Genomic DNA, 20,039 nt, shown 5'->3' on the forward strand with positions numbered 1-20,039 from the left:
AAGGGGCTTGGTATGGAGTGGTCCTGTTCCCAATTCACAGCCAGAAAGTCCAGGTTCAAATGCTATAATCTGGTATAGTGTGATTCTTAAACACTCTCGACATGGTAGCAGTGGATGGATACAAACGAGTTGATTAAAAACATTTTTAGAAATACTGATTTGCTGCCAATATTGAGTAGCAAATAACTAGAGACGAGTCGCTGATTGGCTGTTACCGGGAGCTGAGCGATGATTGGCCGTCATCGGGAGCTCGGCGCCGATTGGTTGGTACCAGAAGCACGGCGATGATTGGATGGGAACAATATTTGGTGCTGATTGGCTAGTAGCGGGTGCCCGACGTTGATTGGGTACATTTGGTTTCCTGCCATTGATTGGCTAGTACAGGGAGCCTGGTGTTGATTGGGTTTTGATGGTTGGAAAAAGGCGGAACGAAATGTCAGTTTTTGTTAACAAACGAAGACGGGAGGGCGTTGAGGGAAGAGGCGACGCTCGGTAATGACAGACATTGTGTTCTGTGATAACGCGTGAAATATTTTTAATAGCTTAAAACATTGATTCTCCGCGATCCTTGAAGTTTTCTAAAATTATGAAAAGTAATAATATATAATTTCCGGTTGTCGTAACTTGTGGCAACTTAACTTGCTTGAACAATGGCCTGACTGACAGGACGATCGCCCAATTCGCTCGACGCACCGTGTGTTTTGTGACGTAAACTGCGTGTGACTATCCAATCAGCGGCGCGGTTGACGAAGGCTGCGCGTGGGGGGGGGGCGGACTGGGGGCGGTGGGCCAGGGTTCGGTTGACGAGCAAGATCGGCAGCCGTCGATGCTTCTGAGCGGTGACTTCAGGCCTGAACGCTGACTCCGGCCCGGCCTGTCGGGCTGGGATTCAGCCTCCCGTTCGATTTCGGATCGTGAGCAACAGCGACCACAAAGGGACCGATTTAAAGAGTAGACCGTACAGAGCCGGCTCTGTGACCATGGTCAGGCTCGGCTTCTCCAAGCTGCCGGCGTGTACAGATAGTGGGATCAATTACAGTCCGAGATCGAGTGGTGTTGAAAACGGGTGGTGGGGCAATTGGGAAGGGGGAGAGGGCAGCCCGAAGACAAAGGGAGAATGCTGATATATCTCCCCCACCCCACCCCCAGCCCATTTGAGTTTAAAGCCACGGGCTCCCCTCACTGGTGCACTGCCTCCCATTGCGGAGACAGCCAGCACCCTTTGTTGACACCGTCTGGTATTGCTGTCTTCTCTGAAAACGAAACTTGCTTCTCGCGGGTTGTACCCTGCGACGTTTATGAAAGCTGTTGTTGTTCAGTTGGTTTCATTTTTTTCGCTCAGCACCGATGATGCAAACTTTAATAGTCTATTCGACCTTTTTGACAGTTCGCTGAATGTATTTTGACTTCGATCTTTATATTGCTTAAGATTTTTGAGCAGTGCGCGTAATCTATTATAATTTCATCAGATCATCTGTTTTTCTACTGTTTTATTTATGGTTCTCGCCTTCGAAACGATCAGTAATCCAGTCAGATCTATTTCTACAGTTATTCCTTATTTTATAGTCTTGGAATTCCTCTCCCTGGCACGATGGCTCAGTGGTTAGCACTGCTGCCTCGCAGCACCAGGGATCGATTCCACCCTCAAGCAACTGTCTGTGTGGAATTTGCACATTCTCCCCGTGTCTATGTGGGTTTCCTCCGGGTGCTGCGGATTCTTCCCACAATCCTAACTTATGAGTTTAGATGAGTCGATCATGCTAAATTACCCATAGTGTTCATGGATGTGTAGGTTAGGGGTAAATATAGTGTAATAGGTTCAGGAAATAGGTCTGGTTGAGTTATTCGTTGGACGGTCAGTTTGGACTTGTTGGGCTGAAGGGCCTGTTTCCACATTGCATCTCTGTGGCTCTTAGAATGAGACAATATATTTTGTTGTTGGTGTTCCGTCAGTTTTATAAATCCCATAGAAATGGACTATCCAAGTCATTGGTTGACGCTGTTAACTTTAGCTTGAACTATCTCATGTCACTATGTTACAAGTGCTTATTAATGCATTTTATTACTTAATAGGGTCACAGAGCTGGCTGCACAATATCATTTTGTGTAAATGTTTGCTTTGTAGGTGAGTGACGTCGGCTACCATGGCGTCAGATTCTGGAGTGACCAATCCCAGCTGTCGGATAATGACTTTTTATCCTACGATGGAAGAGTTCAAAAATTTCAGTCGGTACATTGCATATATAGAGTCACAAGGAGCCCACCGTGCTGGGCTTGCAAAGGTAAACTGATAGTCATCCGGCAAGGAATAAACCTTTGGTCCAACCAGTCCATAATCCCAAATTAAACTAGTCCCACCTACCTGGACGTGGCCCATATCCCTCCAAATATTTCTTATTCATATATTATCTAAATGTCTTTTAAACATTGTAACTGTATTCACATCCACCACTTTCTCTAGAAGTTTATTCCACACACAAACCACTCTATATAAAATAAATGCCCCACATGTCTTTTTAAAATCTTTCTCCTGTCACCTTAAAAATATACCGTCTTGTCTTGAAATCCCCAACCCTAGGGAAAAGACATACATCATTCACCTGATCCATACCCCTCATTATTTTATAAACCTCTATAAGGTCAGCCTCAGCCTCTGACGATCCAGGGAAAAATTTCCCAACCTATTCAGTCTCGCCTTATAACTCAAACCCTCCACTCTTGGCGATATCCTGGTAAATCGCCTCTGAACCCTCTCCAATTTAATAATATCCTTCCTATAACAGAAGGACTAAATTTGGACACAGTACTCTAGAAGAGGCTTCACCAATGTCCTGTACAGCCTCAACATAACATCCTAACTCCTGTACTCAAAGCTCTGAGCAATGAAGGCAAGCATGCTAAACACCCTCTTAACCAGCTTATCTATATGTGATGCAAACTTCAAAGAATTAATTACCTGAACTCCTAGGGGGTCTCTGTTCTACAGCAACACCCGAGGCCCTGCTTTTAATTGTATAAGTCTTGCCTTTGCATGTTTTACCAAAATGCAATACCTCGCATTTATCCAAATAAAATTCCATCTGCCATTCTTCAGCCCATTGACTCAATTGATCGAGATCTCTTTGTTACCTTAGATAACCTTCACTGTCCACTATGCCACAAATCTTAGTGTCATCAGCAAAGTCAGTAACCATGCTTTCTATATTCTCATCTAAATCATTTATATAAATGACAAACAAAAGTGGATGCACCACCAATCCCTGTGGAACACCACTGGTCATAGGCCTCTGTAGTTAATATATATTTAATATTAATAACTACAGCTTCTATGGTTTCCAGGTTTATCCTTACATCCCTTAAGTATATTTGATATAACATACAACACTATTTACCATTCATGAAATTACTCAGTCCTTTGAAATTGGAAATTCAGTACATCACCCCAAGTTGTGAAGTTTATCATTGTCACACTGTGGGAGCAGCTTAATTATTGCTGATTGCAGGTGTTGTATCTTCTGTACACCTGCATAAGGCCCTAAGAATGTAGGGTACACTGTAATGCCTTTTTGTTATATTAGGGGAATTGGAAACGTTTCTAATTTGCTGAAAGCAACAACAAAAAAAGGAACCAGTATTGTCCAAAACTGAAACTGATGTCTCCTTTTGTCCAAATACTTGCACTTTTATTTTCGATCAGATTGTCCTGACAGCTGAGAATGAAAATTCATTCACAATTTTTGAGGGTAGTCCAATTGTTCTACCAATGTGCTGATTAGGTGCACCCAACATGATCGAGTGGGCATGAAGTAACCTGTCAGAAAGAGAATGTAAGAATCAGAGGAAATAAAGGACAAAGTAAGTAGATAGTTGGGGGACAAGACCAGACATAGTTTCAGATTTTTGTAGTACAGATGTACTAATAATACTGATGGGATCAGCCCATATATTGAACTGAAGCTTCGATGGTGGACATCCGTTTCAAATCTAAATCTATTCAAAAATATAGGTGATCAAATGAAGGAGGAATGAATTTTAAAAATCCTCATCAACACTAAAAGAAGTCTCCATTTTGTACTGTGAATGAAATTATGCAATCGCATATGTTCAGTTAACATGACCTGACACGGTCAAAGACTGTGATGTTGGAAAAGCACAATCAATCAGGCAGCATCCGAGGAGCAAGAGTGTTGACATTTCATTCCAGATGAAGAGCTTAGGCTTGAAACGTGGATTCTCCTGTTCCTCAGATGCTGCCTGACTGGCTCTGCTTGTCCAGCACCACACTCTTTGACTGACCTCCAGCATCTGCAGTCCTCACTTTCTCCCATTTAACCTGAAACAGTGAAGTCCAAGTACTAATCTGAATATGGCTTTATTGAATGATGGAGTCCAATGGTTAATTCTTGCTCAGATTTAATGAATATCACCATTATGGCTGATTGTGATCTGGTAGTGCATGACACAAAATATCTGAGTTGCAACATAGTTACAACTTCCCATCCCTAACAAGTAGATTTTTAAGTGATATGATTCATTTGGGTGCAAGTAATGCAACACAATTAGCTTCAAATTTCAGTAGTTTCTGATGTAATTTCATGTACCATTTCTAAAAACAGTCAAAAAGGTTAAATGATCGTCACTAAAGCAGCTAGCTTGTGATGAACTCTTGGTTTGTTTTTCAAATGTCATATCTTTTATCTTCCATTTGTTCTCTGTAAGTTTCTTTTGAGATGATTACTCATACTGACGATTGACCAGAAACTCGACTGGAGCAGCCACAATTAATCTCGTGGTTACAAGTCACTCACATGTTTGATATTCTGTGCTGAGTGATTGGCCTCTTGGTTTCTCTAATCCAGAACAACATCAGCAAAGCACAATTCAGAGTATGATGGAATACTCTCAACTTGTCTGGGTGAATACAGCCTTAGCTATTTCTGAAGAAACTTGACATCATCTGGAGCAATATTGCCCTCATGATGAGCATGTCTATGACTTTAAACCTCTACTCCCTCCGCCATTGATGCATCACAGCTCATACTTTTTCCAAGACGCACTGCTAAAAGTTCTTTAAAAACTTCCTCCCTGTATTATAGCAGCAACACTATCCTCAAAGATTGTGAATGAATTTTCATTCTCAGCTGTCAGGAAAAGCTGACTGAAAGCCACAGGAGATGTGATATGTTGTAACCTACATCTTAAAAGCCATATCATGCAAAACAAAATGTTTTCTCTTCTGTTTCAGCCATGCATTTAGAAATACAGGTCTTTGAGGTGCAACTATATTCATTTAAATATTATCCTCAACAGGTTGTTCCACCTAAAGAATGGAAGCCTTGTAAGAGTTATGATGAAATTGATGATCTGGTGATTCCAGCCCCAATTCAACAGGTGGTGACAGGCCAGTCAGGCCTCTTCACACAATACAACATCCAGAAGAAGCCTACCACTGTACGCGAGTTCCGAAAAATTGCTAACAGTGATAAGTAAGAAACTTTTTTTTTGTGTTGCTGCTTCTCATAATGGATTGTTAGTAAAATTAGTTTAACCAAACTTCTCAGTATGGATAAGAAGCCAACAAGATTTTTTGGAATTTTACAATATGTGTTTTTGAGGTTTCTGTAGTTCTCGTTCAGATAAATCATATACTTGTGCCCTAATATATTCAATTATGTTTCTAATTTGGAGGTGTGGCTGTGAGTAGGACATCAAAGATGTTGTTTGTTTAATATTTGAGTGCTCTAACATTTCAGTAACAAATGTGAAAACACCCGCTAGTTATAGAGGCTGTCCCTGAGTTGCAAATGGGAGTTCTGGAGTCAGTTTGCAAATCGAAATGTTCTGACCTGTGTACAAAATTCAGGACATGTAAAACAGCTATTCTAGAGTACAGGAAAAGTACTTTAAAATAAAACCTCTATTTGGGATCAGGTTCATAACTCCCTGTCGTCATTTTCCTAGGTGGCAAGATAGTAAGTCTGGATATTGATTAAGTAAAATTTACAACACAAACTGACCATTTGGCCATCTGGTCTATGGTGCATCTCACAACCTTCCTTCCACTTTGTTTCATCTAATCCTGGAAAACCCTTTTTTCCTTCTTTCCCGTGTGTTTAACTTAATTTCCCCTTTTATAAAGATATCTGTAGCATTGCCTAAATTGCACCATGCGATGGCAAGTTCTACATTCTTACCCCTGTCTTGTAATTTTTATTGTGTTCATTAGTGACTAGCTTGCACGTATTGCCTCTGATTTTGGATTCACGTAGCAAGTGCCAGGATCTTCTGCATGTTGACGAAATCAAATCCCCTAAATGTGAATTATGTACCTTCCCCTTTCGAGGGAACAGTCAAGAGTGCATGCACGATCATTTCGTACACTCACTGTCACTTTTGATATCTGGTATTATTGTTGTGAATCTGTTTGTTCATTCATCCAATCCTCTATAAGCATAGAATCCCTACAGTATAGATGAAGGCCAATCAGCCATTTGAGTCTGCACAGACCCTCCAAGGAGCATCCCAAACCATACCTACCCACCCCATCTGCGTAATCCTGCATATACCATGGCTAATCTACCCAACCTGCACATCCCTGGGTATTACATGGCAATTTCGCATGGCCAATCCACCCAGCCTCTACATCTTTGGACTATGGGAGTAAACCAGAGCACCTGGCGCAAACCCCCAGAGACATGGAGAGAATGTGCAATCTCAACACAGACAATGACCCAAATTGAATTGAACCCAGATCTCTAGAGTTGTGAGGCAGTAGTGATAACTGCTGAGTTGCTATGCTGCTACAATTTTTTTGATGGGGAGACCAGAATTTACCTAGCAAGTAAACAATATTCTGGAATGTGGCCGAGCTATGCTTCTATACGATGGGAACACACACTCCCTGCTTTTGAAATAAACATGAAATGCTGGAGAGCCATACCAGGCTATCAATGTTGACTTTGTTTCTCTCCACATATACTGATAGACCTGCTGATTTTCTCCACAATTCTGTGTTTCTGATTCCTAGTATCTGCAATATTTTGCTATTATTTCTTGTTTCGAATTCTGTTCCTCTGGATGTAAACTCTAGTGATTTGTTTGCATTGTCTTTAATTTGTGTTGGTACTTTTAATTTGTGAATGAATACTCCCAAGATCCTCAATTTTCCACTGTCCCATTGAGACTGTTACTTTCCTCCAGAATATGTGGCTGCCTGAATTCTCCTACCTAAATACCTGGTCGGCACGGTGGCACAGTGATTAGCACTGCTGCCTCACAGCACCAGAGACCCGGGTTCAATTCCCACCTCAGGCGACTGACTGTGTGGAGTTTGCACATTCTCCCCGTGTCTGCGTGGGTTTCCTCCGGGTACTCCGGTTTCCTCCCACAGTCCAAAGATGTGCAGGTCGGGTGAATTGGCCATGCTAAATTGCCCTCAGTGTTAGGTGAAGAGGTAAATGTAGGGGAATGGGTCTGGATGGGTTGCGCTTCGGCGGGTCAGTGTGGACTTGTTGGGCCGAAGGGCCTGTTTCCACACTGTAATCTAATCTAATCTAATCTAATCTAATCTAAAATGCACCACTTCACATTTATCTGTTAAAATTGCTCTAATTTTCACTTGTTATTTTCAATTTTTTTAACACATTAAATGCATGGAATTTGCTGCTGTCTCCAAATTTTGATAATGTTTCCAATTTCATTTCTGTAAATAGCAAACAGCAGTAGTCATGGAATCCCTACAGCATGGAATCAGGTCATTTGGCCAGTTGAGACCACACTGATCCTCCAAAGAATATCCCACTGAGACCCATTCCCCTACCCTATTACTTTATATTTCCCCTGACTAATGCACCTAACCTACACACCCCTGAACACTATGGGCAACGTAGCATGGCCAAGTCACCTAACCTGCACATCTTTGGACTGTGGGAGGAAACTGGAGCACCTGGAAGAAATCCACACAGACACGGAGAATGTGCATACTCCTCACAGGCAGTCGCACAAAGCTGGGATTGAACCCGGGTCCCTGGTGCTGTGAGGCAGCAGTGCTAACCACTGAGCCACCATGCCATGCAGTAGCGCTAGTAACAGTTTTCAATATCACTCCCTAATTCTGTGGAAGAGTCTTACTCAAGCTTTACTCATTTGAGAACTAAAGTGAAGTCCAACTAGAATTTTAATCTATTAAAATGTATATCTTTTTTCCAGATACTGCACCCCTCGCTATTCAGATTTTGATGATCTGGAGCGCAAGTATTGGAAAAATCTCACATTTAATGCACCAATCTATGGTGCAGATGTCAACGGTACATTGTACGATGAGGTAAGGCTTAAATAAGTCTTTAATTGTTTTTTATTGCTGTCATTCCCAGATACATTTGATAAAGTGGTTACACTTCTGTTTGGTGTTTTTTCTTTGAAAATGATTTCAAATTGAAGGATTCTGAACATTACATAGTCCACTGTGTATTTTTAATGTTACCAAAACTGATGAGAACTCTGTCTCTGAAGTTAGGCTTGGTGAATGAGAATGAGTGGTGTTAACTTACTTTCAATGTGTTGGAATCATCAGATCATGCAAAACAGAAGGAGGCCATTTGATCCATTATGCTTGTGCTTGCATTCTAAACAATGTAACAATGAGTCTTTCTCCCTTGTCCTTTCCATTTGGCCTCCAAATATTTTCTGTTTAAAATGCAATTTCTTTTCCTTTTTGGGAGTTCAATTTGAATCTGCTGCCACCACCCTTTTCAGACAGCAAGTTATTATGATCTGGACTGCAGCAATTAATAAATTATTTTCAGCTCCGAACGAGGGTTTTTGACCAGTTACTTTAAATGGATGTTCTCTGGTTGCTGATCATTCTGCCACTGAAAACGGAGCTAGTAAGAAGGAATTACAACATCTCTGAATTTGAACCAGGATCTATTAAATCTCCACTCTACAAGCTCTTTCTAAGAAGAAAAATTCTGATCTATTCTCCAGACAATTGAAATCCTTCATTCTTGGTACCATTATATCTAGGTGAAACCATTAACTCATGTCTCATTACAGCCATTTTTTCCCCACACAGGTTGGCAGAAGCATATGTTTTCATGACTAATTAAATCAGCATTAATATTTTGGAATATTCCTAAACTTATAAAAAAAATTTCAAGGTCTTTTAAAATTATTTTAAAATATCTTGATGTTATTCTTCAGCTTTCTCTACACAGTGCTCTTATTTCCTCCTCTTCTCTTGCTTGTTGAGTTTTTATGCTGTCTCTAGAGAGAATCAATGCTGTGGGTGCTATCTTAGTGTAATTCAGTGTGAATACATGGTCCATTAGAATAAAGCTCTGAAAATGCCTTACTTTTCTCTCTTGAATCAAATGCTTTTGTTTGAGATGATGGGTAGAATATCTGCTTAATTTTCTTTAGCATAACATCCTGTGACTTACAGTATGTCCGCACCAAAGTGAGAAATGCTTGTCTTCTACTTTGTAATCTCCAGTTGATATCAGCTGCATGCAGATTGAAGAATATTGGGAGTAATGTAGAGTTTTTGTAAATATCAATACTACTTTGTGACACCATCCTTTTGACAAAAGGTTACCATGTAAGCATCGTTTTTCTTCTCTCATGTGAACCTTATTTTTCAAGATGTTGCATGATTGTTGGAAGTAGAGGAAAAGGTGGAGTGCGATATTCTCCTTTTTATATAGATAGTCAAGATTGGATTTGTCTCTGTGTTCTCAGTTTCCATAGAAGATATGTAAAAAGCTTAAATATTGTGTTTTCCAAATGCTATATTATTTTAAGCCAAATATTTTGTTTACAGATACAATTTCCTGTTTGTTTAGGGTGTGACTGAATGGAACATTGGGCATTTGAACACCATCTTGGATGTGGTAGAAAAAGAGAGTGGTATCACAATTGAAGGTGTCAATACACCGTACCTTTATTTTGGAATGTGGAAAACCACGTTTGCTTGGCACACAGAGGACATGGACCTCTACAGCATTAACTACCTGCACTTTGGCGAACCCAAGTCTTGGTAACAGGCTCAGTTTTATCTTGCACTCTACATATTTGTTTTTGAATACTGTAGCTTGAATTTTAAACGTGTTACAATGAAATAGTTTAAGCATTTTAATGATCTACACACTCAAATGATTAGTTGACAGTTCCTTTATTGTTGTAACATGAAACTAACAAGAAGGTAGTTGAACTAGATGGGTCTTGATTTTGTTTTTGTGCAGTAACTGCCATTTTGCTATAACACTAGGTTAAATTTAAATATGAAACTCCGAGTAAAAGTGAGCAGGGTAGTTTGGGGAAAGAGAGAAATTAAAGGACTTCAATGTTTAGCCTCTGCATGGCTTGTTTCTTACTGGTTAATGTTTGTACCTGTGTGGAAAAGATTATACGGTACTATTAAGACTCGCAATTATATAGAAGTAAAAATCATCAGGTTGTCACTGTTAGTAACTATAGTCACTGTTGACAAACAACTGTCAGTTTGTGGACCGCAATAAGCTGGCTAGTCAGTAAGTGATTTTTGATAGCGAGTTAAGGGATGGATTTTGGTTGGGTCATTGAAAACCAGTCCTTGGTCTGGAAATTGTGAAATGGGATTGTAATGACATGCCTCCTTTTGTCCAGCTGCATGTCATGGGCAATTTGGATAAAATACTGGCATTTAGCTTATCTTTTGATTTTCAACAGCTTTGGACAAGGATTGCCCATACAAACCATATGTACATTTAAATTTCTCACAACAGTCAAGATGGTTGAAATTTTGTTTCAAAGCTGTAATGTGTATATCAGAGCTCTGAGTAAAGAGAAGTGTGTGCAGTAATACTTACTGGAAATTGTTGTGACAGTGTACCTGTAATCATCCATGGATAGCTTTTTAAAGGCAGTTTGCTAAAACAGGGTAGGCCCCATGATTGCCCATGCTCCAGTTTCTACTGGAAAAGCTGCATAGTTTGCTAAATGTTAAATTTAAGAGAAGGATGTAGTTTGAATTTGAATGTAAGTTGGCTGTAATTTGAGTATGTAGTTTATGTCAGGTATGTGTGTACTATTAACATGGGCTCTGATTCAGCAACAAAATATCCATCAGGAACTATTGGCAATCACAGCCCTGCTTTCTTCAGGTCCATTTGTATTGCTCCACATCCTGTTCAGATCATGCTGGCTTCTCTTTTAGAGTCATACAGCACGAAACAGACTCTTCGGTTCAACTCTTCCAAGTTTCCCAAACAAAGCTAGTCCCATTTGTCTGTGTTTGGCTGTATCCCTCAAAACTTTTCCTATTCATGATCTGTCCAAAAGTCTATTAAATGCTGTAGCTGTACCTGCATCTACCAATTCCTCTGGCAGTTCATTCCACAAAACCACCCTCTATGTGGAAAAGGTTACCCCCTTAGTCTCTGTTAAATCTTTCTCCTCTCACCGTAAAAATATGACATCTAGTCTTGAATTCCCCTACATTAAGGAAAAGACCTTTTTTGCTATTTATCTTATCTGTGCCCCTCAAACTCCTTGGCTACAAGATAAAAAAATCTCATTTTCTGGATCAGTGGTGCTGGAAGAGCACAGCAATTCAGGCAGCATCCGACGAGCAGCAAAAATCTCAGCCTATCCTTATCTCCAACCTTATAACTCAAACCCTCCAGTCCCAGTAATGTTCTTGTAAATCTTTTCTGCACCTTCTCTAATTTGATAATATCTTTCCGATTATCTAATAGCAGGTCCAGCCCACAATATTATCCAGCCCATCTCAACCATTAGTAGTCCAAGGAGGCAGGTCCTGAATTCAGCCCAGCCTGACCAATGATCAAGCTCTGTAGCATTGGCACCAGTGTGATCCAGACAGGCTGTCCAGCCAACCCACCCCTCAAGGAGTCGGTGCGCTGTGGCAACATACACTTCTGTTTAATATGTGTATTTTACCCTGACTATAGTTAACTATTCCAATTTATCATGTCGCTGACCAGGCATCTCCCATTCTCATTGCTTGTCATATGTGCATGTTGGAAGGATTTACAAGTTGATACATGACCTGTTTGACCATGTTATGCATACTCCTTTGTTGGCTGACTGGTGTGGCTTGGGCTTCTGAAATGGGGGTGCTACCTCTATGCCACAGGCCCTCTTGAGGATGGTTTATCTCACTGCATTTGCATCACCTTGTGTTGAGGCTATGAACTTCTTAAACTAAAATCAAAGAATGGTTAGAGGGGACTCAGAAGTGAAATTCAAGTAAGTTGTGAAAAGAACTGATTTTGGCAGAATATTCAAGAATTATTTATTCTGGCCAGAGGACAGTGCACTGGGATGGTTGGGATTGAAGGAAATTAATGGGTTTGGCATTGGTTCTGTTGTGGCTAGCACTGACTTATTTGCAGGCAAGGAGATTGACAGATGTTGTTAAAATCATGAGGTCTAGGCAAATCAAATAGAGAGAAAAACTGGCTCAAGGCAGAAATTTAATGGACAGAAATTTAAAACGATTAGCAAAATAACCAAAAGCAACATAAGGCAAAATCTTTTTTTTAGTTTAGCAAGTGAAGAGAGAGGATCCAGAATGCATGTGGTAGAGGCAGTTTCAGTCATAGGTCTCCAACAGGGAATTGAACGTGCATCTGAATAGAGAATTTGCAGGACCACAGGAAAGTATGTGGAAATGGGTCCTGCTTAACTTTTCTTTCAGAGCTGGCATGGAGTTGACCAGCTGGCTGTCCTGCTTTTGCTTTAATCAGGTTGGCTCAGTGGTTAGCACTGCTGCCTCTCAGCACCATGGACCCAGGTTCGATTCCACGTTTGGGCAACTGTGTGTGCAGTTTGCCCATTCTCCCCGCCTCTGGGTGCTTTGGTTTCCTCCCACAGTCCAAACATGTGTAGGTCAGGTGGATTAGTGCTGGAAATACAAGGTTACAGGGATAGGGTAGGAGATGTGTCTGGGTTGGATGCTGTTTGGAGTATCCGTGTGTACTCGATGGGCTGAATTGCCTGCTTCTATGCTGTAGGAATTCTATTCTATTCCATGACTCTAAAATTTAATGAAACAAATCACTTGTATCGGTTAAACAAATTTGGGTTCCTAGTTTAAAATACACTACAGTCGGTTCTGCTATAATGTGTGTTTCTTCAACTTGAATTGGCTTGAACACGATTAAAGAATTTAGACCAGACTGTTATTTGTAGAATACAAACTTTTCTTACCCGTGCTGGCTATAATGCAGTTCTAGCCCCATTAGGTTAAAATGGCGCTGCCATTGTGCGATTTTCTTATAACGTGAGATTGCACGAGACTGGAACTATCACATTATATCAGGACCGACTGTTTTGTTGTTTTATTGCTCCTCTGCTTGAAATCAACATAATTTTAATACAGTTGTACTATAGCTTTTTCCTTGAAATGTCAGAACCAAAGAAAACATTTTCTTCAATTCTTTAGTGACTATATTTAGGTATGGAGATCTACAATGTTTTGAACTTAAAACTCCAGTCATTCATAGAATTATGCAGCTGCTTATGTGTCTCTCAAAATAGCATATTCAAGTAAGGAACGTGCAGTTTACGTAGTAAATAATTATATCTATCTATACTCTCATAGGTACACTGTTCCACCAGAGCATGGAAAGCGATTGGAACGTCTCGCTAAAGGTAAAGACTTGTATTGCAATCTATTTGATCTTTGTTTGAATTTCTTGCTTTCTGTTTCATGTAATTCCTACATTTTGATAAACTGTAAGGAGTTTGCTGCATGGTAGAAATATTACACACGTTTGATTTTTCTCTTTAAAGCAAATGAGAGTTCAGTCCTTGCTGGTCACTGGCGCATCACTCTGGAATGTCAATGAGTGTCAGTTGTAAATAACTGACAAATAATCCTGAGATGTAGTTGAGCTCTGTGACCTTTAGGTCCAGATTGCAGAGGTCTTTCCATCATATATGTCAGTCAAACAATCACTAAAACATTACTGTTTTGACTTGACTTCAGAATTCTTCCCTTTGTGAAAGACAAGGTTTTAAAGTGGAACTGCGTTTTAAAACAAAAAGTCTGTCTAGCTAATGGGTGTACAATATTGAATTTTCTTTAAAGAAAGCTCTTGCTCTCCTAACTCCCACCCGTCTTAAGGGGACAAAGTATTTTTCAATACATCGAATCCTGTTGCTTGCAGCTCTTGTTTTGCTGACTGACTGACTGACTGTTCCTGGTGACATGCTTTGCAATTGTTCCCGTTTGAGTTGCTGCTTTCTACTGACCTGGAGTTTGATGTTGGCTGCCCAATCTACCAAGTCTGGTTTAATTAACTGCTCTGATCTTGATGAAAAGGAGTCTGACTTTCTTGTTTACAGTTCTGTTTTGGGAGTGAAGAAAATTGAAAATACATAAGTTACTTTCAACTCTAATATAGTGTAGTGCTTTTAATCACATTTTCTGATTGTACATGAAGTAAACTTTGGCAGATTCTACAAACTTAATAGCTGTATATTGCAAGGCTTCCCCATGTGGGGATGCAAGTTGAAGTTTGAGATTGTGAGCTCCGAAAAAGCAGTGGAAAACTGACCCTTTCAGCAACAGACAAAGGAGCGAAGCAACTCATGTTTAAAGGAGGAACTCCTTGCCATTTCCTTCCATTCTATTTCAATGGCTTGTTAGTTACCCATTTGAGTGAAGTGATGTCCTATGTGATAACGGATACCCTCCTTGAATATATCATTGTCATTGTCATTGTCAGTCATAAAACCTCATCTAAGGGCCTAATCCACCACTTGGCACCAGGTGATGCCCAGTATACCTCTGATTATCCTGAAAGGGGAAACCATCTCAAAAATGTAAACAATGAATGAAGTTAGCCATCTCACGCTACTACTTTGCAGTAAATCCATGTGTGGTTTTCTCATTAATAGGGTACTGCTCTCAAGACAAAATGACATTTACCCTACCAAACCCATCCAATTAGTAATGAGTTCAAGTGCCAGAGTGATGCACGGTGTGTAGGCCATAAGAACAGTTTGTGCTGTTGACCATTTGCAGCTTGCAGCTTATGTCTCCGTTCAGCCAGCCCATATTTGCAAGCCTTAGAAAATTATATCTGCCATTAGGTACTCTGCTATTGAAATTCATATGAAATTATCTGGACTGAAATACACACGTGAAATCATTTTAAGATTATCAGCTGGGATCACTATTTGATGCATTTGCACATGCTAGAAGCTAAAAACTTTAAGCTTATAGGTGGCTAATTCTCCAGGACCAGATCAAGTGTACCCCCAGGATGTCTGGGAATTTAGGGAAGAGATAGCGGGTCCCGGCAGAGATACTTGTATCATCCGTAGCCATGGGTGAGGTGCCAGAGGATTTGAGGGTGACAAATGTCATTTAAGAAAGGGTGTAAAGAGAAGCGTCGGAACTATTGATAGGTGAATCTAATAACAGTGGTGGGTAAGTTGTTGGAGAGGATTTTGATAGAGGATTTATGTGCATTTAGAGAGTTAAGAACTGGTTATGGATAGTCACCATGGCTTTGAGTGTGAGAAGGCATGTCTGTCAAACCTGATTGGGCCTTTTTTTGAATATGTAACCAAAAAGATTGAGGGCAGAGCAGTAAATATCTGCGTGGACTTTAGTAAAGCCGGTCACAATGTTCTACATGGTTGACTGATTAGTAAAATTAGATCACATTGGTTTCAGGGACAGTTTGTCAATTGGATATGAAACTAGTTTGATAGTAGGAGACATGCAGTGGTGGTGAAGGGACTTGTTTTGGACTGGAGTCTGTAAACAGCAATGCTCTACAAGGTTCTGTGCTGAGTCCACTTTTGTTTGTCATTTATATCAATAATTAAGGAAACATTTGTAAGTAAAAGAGGTTATCTAAGATTACAAAGGGATCCTGATAATTAGACCAGTAGGCTGAAGAGTGACAGATGGAGGTTAATTTGGATAAATGCGAGGTATTGCAATTTGGTAAATCAAACAAGGGCTGGATTTGTACACTTTTAATGGTAGAGCCTTGGATAGTGTTATTGAACAAATAGACCTCTGGGTTCAAGTGCACAGTTCTTTGAAAGTTACACCACAGGTATTTAGTATGCTTGCCTTCATTGCTCAGACCATTTGAGTATAGGAATTGGTTGAGGTTATACAGGATGTTGATGAGGTTACTTTTGGAGTATTGTGGACAGTTTTGGTCACCTGCTATAGGAAGGATATATTGAAGAGGGTTTAGGAATTATCAGGATATTGCCAGGAATGGTGGGTTTGAGTTATAAACATTGGCTGGGATGTTTTTCACTGGAGCATGGAAGGTTGAAGGGTGAGCTTAAACAGCTTTATAAAATCATGAGGGGCATGGATAAGGTGAATAGCAAAGGTCTTTTCCCTAGGCTAGGGGAGTTCAAAGCTAGGGGTCATATTTTTAAAAGGAAAAAGATTTAAAAGGGACTTGAGGGGGCAGCCTTTTCGTATACAGGTTGATTGGCATGTCTAACAAACTAACAGAGGACTTGATGGATGCTGTTACAGCTGCAACATTTAAAAGACATTGGACAGGTACTTGAATAGGAACAGTTGAGAGGGATATACGCTAAACATGGGCAAATGGGACTAATTTAACGTGGAAACTTGGTCGGCATGAATGACTTGGACTGGAAGAGTCTTTCCATGCTACATGTAGGACCCTGTTTTACACAGACAAGGAATTTGGAGACGCGTTGTGCGTATCTTATTCAAAACAGGGATCATGGAGACAGCATTTCTAGGGCTACACCCTGACCAATCGGAATCTCTCTGCCAGGGCTGAGAATTGGTTGTCAATGAAATGTTCTTGATGTATCTTCTGGCTAAAGATGTTCTCACCAATCTGCCTCCTCTTCTCAGGCTGTTTTAAAATGGTATTTATTTTTCAAAGACTGTTTCTTGCATTCCAGCTCTTGAGTGAAATACAAGAAGCTTCTCCTTATGGACACTTTGCAGAGTGGAAAACAAGTCTAAGAGCCATTATTTAAAAAAACAAAATGATTCTGACATGATGATTTCCCCCACACCATCTTTAAGAGTATTAGAGTTCAAAATTCATGAAAAGCGATTTTGAAACTGTTATCAGAAAATATTTCTTTTTAAGGTATAAGTATTGGAATGATTTAACAGGCACACCATAAGAATTGATTGGGGTGTTCAGGGTACAGCTGGAATGGTTAAAAATTGAGTGATAAGTTCCATGAGCCAAATGGCTTTTCCTTTGAATTTTAAACTTGAATTTTGTACTTTGTTATAAATAGGCTTTTTCCCAGGTAGCGCTCAAAGCTGTGAAGCATTTCTGCGGCATAAGATGACCTTAATATCCCCTTCTATTCTCAAGAAATATGGAATCCCATTTGATAGGGTATGTATGTCATACTACAGTAATAGTTTTAAATTCAAAATTATTTTGGTATGGTTGCTTTTATTGAAATGGCAGGGTGGAGGATAATGTGTCTGTGCTGCTGTTGTATTCCATTTTATGCTGACTTTATTTCAGCTACTTTGTATTGGAGCTTGTTGATCAAAATAAACTAGTGAAGTAAGATTATAACCAAACCAAGTAGGATGGCTATAGTTTATTTGCACTCAGTCTGCAGTTTTATTGATTCCTTTAACCATTACAAAGTTTGAGTGTAGCATGCAGCTGCATCAGGTGCAACAACATTTTCAAAGAAAATGACATGTTTCTGGAGAGGCTGGGTACTTGAGTTGTAAGGCTGTAATCTAACTAGTAGAAACAACAGCAGCATTCAACAGTTTTTAAGTTGAAATGAAAATAGTGTAAAACAGTTGGATTGTGAAAGTTGGTTGCAAGTTAACTTTTGTTCCAACAATATTCATCTGAAAATTTTCTTCTCAGCCAGTATCCAAATCTATACTCTATGAATAAGGAAATAATTGTTTTTAGAATCATTTGCTATATATTTGAACGAAGAGTTAAAATTGAGGAAGAACTGTTTGTTGTGCACTTAATGCTCTGATGTCTAGATGATCTTAGCTAGGTAAAAATTGGAAAATAATCTCCATACAGAGTTGTTGAAGTAGTTTTTTTTTTCTCCTTTTTAATTCTTTAAAGCATTTTTTGCCTGAAGTGTTTATTGGTTACTTGTGTTTTATATACCTTCCTTATCAATGGAGTGGTAAAATGTTTGAGGATCTCTACTATCCATTTGTAGAATATATTGGAATTAATGCTTATGCTTCTATTAAATTCAGCTTTACATGAAATTTATTTGGCCATTTGGTGTGTGTGCATTGCTGGCTGATCTGTATTGCAGAACCACTCTATTCCATCTGGAGTAGGTGTACACACAGTGCTGAATGACTAGTTAGGGGATGATAGGTGCAAATTTGACCCAGCTTAGATGTTCAATGTATGGGAGAAGATTTGTAGCTCGAGTGCTCGTTGTTGTGGTTCTGTTCACTGAGTTGGGAATTTGTGTTGCAGGCGTTTTGTCCCCTGTCTAGGTGACATCCTCAGTGCTTGGGAGCCTCCTGAGAAGCGCTTCTGTGATGTTTCCTCCGGCATTTATAGTGATTTGTACCTGCCGCTTCCGGTTGTCAGTTCCAGCTGTCCGCTGCAGTGGTCGGTATATTGGGTCCAGGTCGATGTGCTTATTGATTGAATCTGTGGATGAGTGCCATGCCTCTAGGAATTCCCTGGCTGTTCTCTGTTTGGCTTGTCCTATAATAGTAGTGTTGTCCCAGTCGAATTCATGTTGCTTGTCATCTGCGTGTGTGGCTGCTGAGGATAGCTGGTCATGTCGTTTCGTGGCTCGTTGGTGTTCATGGATGCGGACCATTAGCTGTCTTCCTTTTTGTCCTATGTAGTGTTCTGTGCAGTCCTTGCATGGGATTTTGTACACTACATTGGTTTTGCTCATGCTGGGTATCGGGTCCTTTGTCCTGGTGAGTTGTTGGCTGAGAGTGGCTGTTGGTTTGTGTGCTGTTATGAGTCCTAGTGGTCACAATAGTCTGGCTGTCAGTTCAGAAATGCTCTTGATGTATGGTAGTGTGGCTAGTCCTTTGGATTGTGGCATGTCCTCATTCCGTTGTCATTCCCTTAGGCATCTGTTGATGAAATTTGCGGGGGTATCAGTTTTTGGTGAATACATTGTATAGGTATTCTTCTTCCTCTTTTTGCAGTTCTAGTGTACTGCAGTGTGTTGTGGCTCTTTTGAACAGTATCTTGATGCAACTTCTTTTGTGTGTGTTAGGGTGGTTGCTTTCGTAGACAGGGGACAAAACGTCTGCGACACAAATTCCCAGCTCGGCGAACAGAACCACAACGAGCACCCGAGCTACAAATCTTCTCCCAAACTTTGAACACCTACGGGCGAAAGATGCTAAGACAAGCCAGGAAATGGGAATCCTGTGCCAACCGCCTAAGCGCCACATATGAACAACTCCAGTTCCTGCACGAATGCCGAAAGAATCGAATCCTTCCACCACGTGTCAGATACAGACCACCAGTCAACAACCCACAAGCCAGGGACCCAGCCAGACAGAATGGATTCAGGATGATCCAAGTAATGATCACAGACGCACACCACAGACTACACAAATACAGACAAGAAATTGCGCGCCAAAAATCGTTAATTTCAAAAACCACCAATCGGGAATGGACCCGGACCATAGAACAGGACCACGCACCGCTAAAAAACGGCACTAAAAGAAAAAATGACCAAACGAACACACAACAGAGAGGACACCACAACACACTCCTGGATTAGAAACCTCTCCCACAGACAGCTCACAGACATGGAAGGAACAATACTGGCCAAGGGACTCAACTACAACCACAGGGACGCCAAGACAGCAGACTTCCTAGCAGCACTAGAATGCACACTCAGAAACAATGGACTGACAGAAGAGACACAACAAACAGTGAGACAAACTGTCGTACCTATGATAATAAGGAAAAGACAAACACATAACCTCAACACCAAGGAGAGGGAAACACTAAAATCACTAAGAAATGATAAGAACGTTATCATACTACCAGCAGTCAAAGGCA

General features: G+C 40.4%; 1 protein-coding gene across 1 annotated transcript in view; it reads left to right on the forward strand.

Annotated features, from left to right (window-relative positions):
- The first annotated feature begins 406 nt into the window (after positions 1 to 406).
- The window catches only part of LOC122554241 (lysine-specific demethylase 4A-like), a 68,834-nt gene continuing 49,201 nt past the window's right edge, over positions 407 to 20,039 (forward strand). Inside the window, exons 1-7 of the mRNA XM_043698958.1 lie at positions 407 to 492; positions 2,126 to 2,282; positions 5,311 to 5,486; positions 8,209 to 8,323; positions 9,843 to 10,036; positions 13,607 to 13,656; positions 17,281 to 17,384. Coding sequence (XP_043554893.1) covers positions 2,145 to 2,282; positions 5,311 to 5,486; positions 8,209 to 8,323; positions 9,843 to 10,036; positions 13,607 to 13,656; positions 17,281 to 17,384 — 777 coding nt within the window. The 5' untranslated portion in view covers positions 407 to 492; positions 2,126 to 2,144. The remainder of the gene's footprint in view (positions 493 to 2,125; positions 2,283 to 5,310; positions 5,487 to 8,208; positions 8,324 to 9,842; positions 10,037 to 13,606; positions 13,657 to 17,280; positions 17,385 to 20,039) is intronic.

The sequence above is a fragment of the Chiloscyllium plagiosum genome, chromosome 11 (genome assembly GCF_004010195.1).
Source record: "Chiloscyllium plagiosum isolate BGI_BamShark_2017 chromosome 11, ASM401019v2, whole genome shotgun sequence".
Classification (NCBI taxonomy): domain Eukaryota; kingdom Metazoa; phylum Chordata; class Chondrichthyes; order Orectolobiformes; family Hemiscylliidae; genus Chiloscyllium; species Chiloscyllium plagiosum.